The sequence below is a fragment of the Ostrea edulis genome, chromosome 7 (genome assembly GCF_947568905.1).
Source record: "Ostrea edulis chromosome 7, xbOstEdul1.1, whole genome shotgun sequence".
In the NCBI taxonomy this organism is placed as follows: Eukaryota; Metazoa; Mollusca; class Bivalvia; order Ostreida; family Ostreidae; genus Ostrea; species Ostrea edulis.
The window spans coordinates 6,915,592-6,921,551 of NC_079170.1; the positions used below are offsets into that span (position 1 = coordinate 6,915,592).

General features: G+C 38.1%; 1 protein-coding gene across 2 annotated transcripts; it reads left to right on the plus strand.

Moving 5' to 3' along the window:
• Positions 1-81: 81 nt before the first annotated feature.
• LOC125653936 (uncharacterized) lies at positions 82-3,739 on the plus strand. Of its 2 annotated transcripts, none has more exons than XM_048883619.2 (4): positions 82-257; positions 1,390-1,459; positions 2,553-2,707; positions 3,328-3,739. In XM_048883619.2, exons 1-4 carry the CDS (start codon positions 194-196, stop codon positions 3,516-3,518), a joined length of 480 nt encoding a protein of 159 aa, XP_048739576.1. In that variant the 5' UTR covers positions 82-193; the 3' UTR covers positions 3,519-3,739. The 2 variants fall into 2 exon arrangements, with proteins under 2 accessions (XP_048739576.1, XP_055999124.1); XM_056143149.1 differs by having other exon boundaries at positions 103-257; positions 1,390-1,447.
• Positions 3,740-5,960: the final 2,221 nt, after the last annotated feature.

The following is a 5,960-nucleotide window of genomic DNA, read 5'->3' on the forward strand; positions in this document are numbered from 1 at the left end:
TCAACATTAACCATTTTTTACCATCTTGTCAAACGAAGCGGTGCTTTGTTCTAACGAATTCTTTACAAATCACACAATGTCTTTGATAGCTTTAAATTGCGTGTTTCTCGACGTCCCAATTAAATCATCTAACACCAAAGATCACGATGACACGCATGATGATTTAGTACTGAAACAATCCCCCCAATTTCAAATGGATACTTCTAGCATGGTGTATTGGATTTTAAAATGGGGTACTTTCTTCGTCCTAATTTCAGGTAAAATTTGAAATTCCTCTTTGGTTGTACATTGTATAAACTGTGGACGTTGTAAAATACACCATCAGTTGAAAGCTTAATCTTGTTAGATAGGTGCGATTAATTAATACTAATTGATGTGTCGTACTGTGACGCCTTAATTCGTGCACATGTAAGAAGTTGAGCCAGAAAGTATCTATATCATTGCAAGTAAGAGACTCTCAAATACTTTCACTCGCACCCCCCCCCCCCCTAAACAGTGGCGTATTTAAGGGGGCGCACCCCCCCCCCCCCCCTTAAAATTTTCAGATTTAAGGTCAATCGTGATATCTTGTTTAGAAAAATGTTCTCAACGATATAGGAAGCAATAATTTCTTCCACTCCCGGAGAAATAAATGACAAAATATTTTGATTTCTTGAATTACTTTATTGGGAGAACTTAATTTTTTTCCAGAACCCCTTAAAATTTGTGTCATTTTTATTAATTCCACCTTATGAAAAATGATAGAAAATAGTAAAAATGAATAAATAAGAGACATATTTCAAGCCATGTAAAATCTGTAAAATCCAGGAGCTTCCGGGGGCCCCACATACCCCCTGACTCATAAAGTGGCATCCCCCGTAACCGCAATTCCTGGATCCGCCCCTGATAAACCCTGATTAGATCGAATAGGGTTAACTGAACCTGGCGATAGTATGATGTATATTAGATTTGTATACTGTCCTATTTACTATCTGGTACAGTATGTATACAGTCTGGTAATACCCCAGTCACTACCATCCTTATACGTGCTAGAACTACGAAATGGTTTACGGGTAGTTTTGGGTGAATCTGTAGCTTTCTGGGAAAATATTTGGGCAGACCTGTTCCAATACCCACCCACCCCGAAAGATACAGATCTGCTGCAGCTAATGAAATTCTTGCGAAATTAATACGGTTCATTCAGTTAAAGATCGAGATCTTCGTTATCTCTTTTGAATCATTTTGTACTCGTAAGAGCGTTTCAAATTCTCGTTTACCTATACATAACTTGTCTCATCTACACATAACTTGTCTCACCTACACATAACTTGTCTCACGAGTGTTGACGGTCTACGAAAGGATATACATTATTGTATTTAAGACTGATTCCAATTTGAACACTTTTTTCAGATTGCCGTTCTAGTTCCTGCTACACCACCAGCACGGGGCGTTATGTGTGCGCAACTACGTACGGCGGACAGTAAATATTCCTGTTATTCTCTGATAATTATATTTCATTCAAGTTTCGGTTAAATTAATTAAATTAACGCGATTACATGTATATACGGTATACGTTAATAAAGAATTACAAGAGGTCCACAGGCCTGAGTACAAAAAAGTATCACTAGTCCCATGGGCTATGAAATCCAGAGAAAACAAATTACAGTTCTGAATATATAATCTAAATTCTTGTATTCAACAACAGTATAAAAGAAGATGTGTTCTTAGAATTTAAATACATTCGAACGTGCCTATACTAATGAAAAGCTTTACATAATATTATACATGTATATGTAACATCAACACGATATGACTGGTCAAAACCTAGGGTTTGCGAAACTCACAATTTTGGTACATCCTTTTCTGCTTTTCCTAGATATGCATTTAGTTTTAATATTGTATCAACAAACTAAAGAAGTGTTTCAAATGATAAAGAAAATAATCACTAAAATAATATTGGCTCCACCCCGGAACCGAACCCTTACTCACTAGAATCATGAAATTTACAATTTTGGTAAAGGACTATCAACCCCTTCTAAATATCTATTTAGTTTTAATTCAGTATCAATAGCATTAAAGAACATATTATTTAATCGTTTCACACATATACACTGTATATACCTAGTTTGGCCCCGCCCTGGAGTCAGAAACTCTACCCAGGGGATCATGCAACATACACTTTTGGTAGAGGCTTTCTTGCTTTACATCACTATATATTCAGTTTTTCTTAAAAATATGCGGTTGTAGAGAAGAAATATTTAGAAAACTGGTCAATTTTGGCAGTTTTTGCCTCGACCTTAAGTCCCTAAAAACAATTTATGTCACCCTATTTTAAAAGATGCTTCATATCAAATCTGTAAAGAATTGGATTGGTAGTTATGAAGAAGTTAAAAATGTTCAGTTGTTAACGCGGGGCGCACGGTGGACTACGACAAACGACAACCAATTGCACTAGGTCACCTGGATTTACTAAGGTGCATGACTTAGGCATGATAGGTTTTAGTTGATCTGTAGTTAGAAAATTATGCATGCATGCATGAGTAATTGATCAATGAACCCCTCGTTTTAACCAGGGAGACCGGGGAGATAGCAGGCATCGTAATAGGAGCAACAGTTGGTTTGGCCATACTTATTTCTATTCTGGTGTGCTGCGTCACAAAGTGCAACAAGAAGAAAAAAACACGTGCTCGGGTAACCAGACGCCAAGTCAACGAAGCTAGCAGACAAGGTAGTATGGACCGTGGATATATATCCAGATAACACATTAGTTAAAGCACCTGCAGACTAGTAATGCAGGGGTCAAGGTTTCGATTCCTGGTCCAGCAATAAATTTCCTCCTTTCCTATAGTACAGTAAATCTGAAGATAGCTCAAGTATTCCTATGCTAAATTTAGAAGAAATAGAAATCTTTTTTGCAAGGAGGTCTTACAGTACTTTGTTTGCGATTCGTGACTCGTATATACGTTTGCGAATAGGAACTTAAAGATGTCTAAGGTTAACAGATATCATTTCAAAACTAACATTTCTTCCTTGTTTGCTTCCATGAAAATAATTACGTGCATTTTCAATAAATAAATATAAAATGTGATATTTTTTCCACTTTGTAAACAAACATAAACAAATTAAACCAACAACAAAAAATTAAAACGAACGAACGCGAAAAAGCATCGTGTTCCCGACGTTTTCTGCTTACTAGGTAAAAATAAACAAAAAGGACACTGTCACTGTATTATCTTTTTTAAAAATTCTATGGAGGAATTTTAGCATCAGAGAGAAGATATTTTATATAAGATATTTTCTAAATAAGAAGCATCATCACGAGATTAATTGTTGTTTTAAATATTTCAGACCAAATGCCGCCAGACAGTTTCCCTATGTATGGGGTGTTCCCTAGTGCCCCGCCCCCAAACATCGCTCCTCCGTCTTACGATTCTCACAACTTCAACGATCCGCCTCCTTCTGTAACCGTCACTGGTTCCGGATTCCATCAAAATGGCATCGGTTTCCAAAGCAACGACCCGTTACCGCCTGCATACTGAAGTTGTTTCCATTGACGTCACATAAATTTGAATATCACACGCTACTATTAGTGTGTGTCGCTGTTGTTTTCACCAGTAACTGTGAATCATACTCTGAACGTGTAGATATTTTATAACGTTCTACATTTGTTATATGATTTTTGTTTTGTTATAATCTCAATTCTTTTTTTGTGTTCGTTGTCCATCGTTGTTGTACATGCTCTATAAAAATTACAATATCATGATTGTATTTGTTGATCCTGTATTACTGATGTATAGTATTCAGCGATTGTCTGTTCTACTGTCTGTAGACAGAGATATTATAGAGACACAATGCCTTGGTCTGCTCTAGAACAAGACGTAGGCCATATTACACTGTGTGTAGAGTTTGCCATATTACACTGCGTGTAGAGTTTGCCATATTACACTGTGTGTACAGTTTACCATATTGCACTGTGTAACATTCTAGGATTGCGAATCACGGCTACTAAGGATTGGAGAAAAATAACACACAAGAAGGCTACCGATTGATCTGGAGCGGCGTAGAAGACACCCTTGAGCAAGGTGTTGGGTCCATTGTACACACGGACATTGCGAACTGTGTGTGATGAATTGTTGCTCAATCTCAAGCAGACTTATTACCGTCCGTCTAAACGCCAGCCCTTTTAACATCACCATCATCACAAGTGTATGCTCCAACAAAACACATCAATGATGAAGTATAGAAGATTTTTTTTGCAAGAACTGCAAAAAGTCTAGGACAAAACCCCCAAGAAAGACATCATTGTGGTACAAGGGGACTGGACCGCAAAGATTTGAGAAGATGAATAAATGGTCTGGAATGGAACATGTGGGCGGCATTGCAACAACAAATTAAATGATAGAGACAGACGGCTCCTGGAATTTGCCAGCTACCACGACCTGATGGTGGCAAATACATATGGCTGTCACAAAACATTCAGGAAAACCACATGACACAGCCCAGATGGAAAGACTCACAACCAAACAAAAGTGATTCAGATCAAGCGTGAACATTGCAAAGACTAGAAGCTTCCCAGGAGCCAACATTGGAAGCGACCATGAGCTGGTCATGATGACCTTCAAGCTACATCTGAAGAACGTTTGAAGAAAAACAAGGCCACACAAGAATCAGATTTGATCCCAAAAGGCTGAAGGACCCTGGGGTTAAGGATATCTTTCAGGCAAAAATAGCAGGGAAGTTTGCAACGCTCTCCGTCTTATACTCAGACAAGGATATGGATGTGTTGACCGACACCTTCAACACAACAATGACTGACACAGCCAACGAGGTCCTTCAACACAACAATGACTGACACAGCCAACGAGGTCCTTCAACACAACAATGACTGACACAGCCAACGAGGTCCTTGGCAAATAACACCCAGTTAAGAAGTATTGGGTCATAGCTGACGTACTTGATATGTGCGACAACTGGAGAGAGCTCAAGAACAAAAAAGAACAACAAGGATACAGATGGAATAGCGCAATGCAGAGCAATTAATCAAGAAAGGCAAGAAAAGGACAAAAGAAAACTGGACCGAAGAGCAGTGTGAAAACATTGACGACTGCCTGGAGAAGAATAACAGCAAACGGGCACATCAGCTGGTTAAAGATCTGACCGACACAAAGCAAAAAAGAACCACAAACATACAATACAAAGGTGGGACATGCTTAACAGAAAACGAGAACACCATGAATTTAGAGATGGACGGAATATAGTTTCCGTGGAAACGAGGGGGTATTTATATTTGGTCTTTCCTATCCCCCTCGTTTCTGTCCAAGCCTTCATAAAGCATGTGGGAAATCAGTCGCGCTTCGATTAGAATTTATTTCAGCTTACATTAAATTTGATGTGCATCGTTAGAAAACTTACATTAATCAATTCATGAATGATTTTTCCGCAAGGGAATACAAATTCGAAAAGTTGACAAAATTGGGTTTCATTGGTGTTTTTCGTAATTTTATTTTGTTTTGCTTGTCAGTTGTTGTGAAGTCAACTTCTCCGGCTAAAATTACTAATTTGTAAACTCGGCTGTATCTGCATGTATTTTTCAATACCATTTTGCGCTCTTATCAAACTAAAAAGTAACAATCCCCCCCCCCCCTCTCTCTCAATATGTTTGAGTTATTTTGGGTGATCACAGCCCTCTTTCTGTCAGGGATGGAGAGTCCAAACTCCAAACATGGTCGCACCACCTCCCTTCCTCTCCACCCCCACCCCCTTTCTGTCTGGATCCGCCACTGGTGCATGGTGGTTATCATTTACTACAGTACTTAGGTTATCGGAATATTATTACATCAGTATTAAATTAGTGCTTTATTAAGTAAATAATCTATAAATTTTTTAAAATTCAATTTTAAGTACCTACGGTAATAGTTTATATTTCGATCGTATTTTGGAATATAAGTTAGTACGACTTAATGTAATACACTTTCCGGAAA

Coding starts and splice junctions, on each gene's coding strand:
- LOC125653936 (XM_048883619.2), top strand. CDS start 194: ATGGATACTTCTAGCATGGTGTATTGGATTTTAAAATGGGGTACTTTC. Junction 258..1,389: donor TTTCTTCGTCCTAATTTCAG/GTAAAATTTGAA, acceptor CACTTTTTTCAG/ATTGCCGTTCTAGTTCCTGC. Junction 2,708..3,327: donor CAACGAAGCTAGCAGACAAG/GTAGTATGGACC, acceptor TAAATATTTCAG/ACCAAATGCCGCCAGACAGT.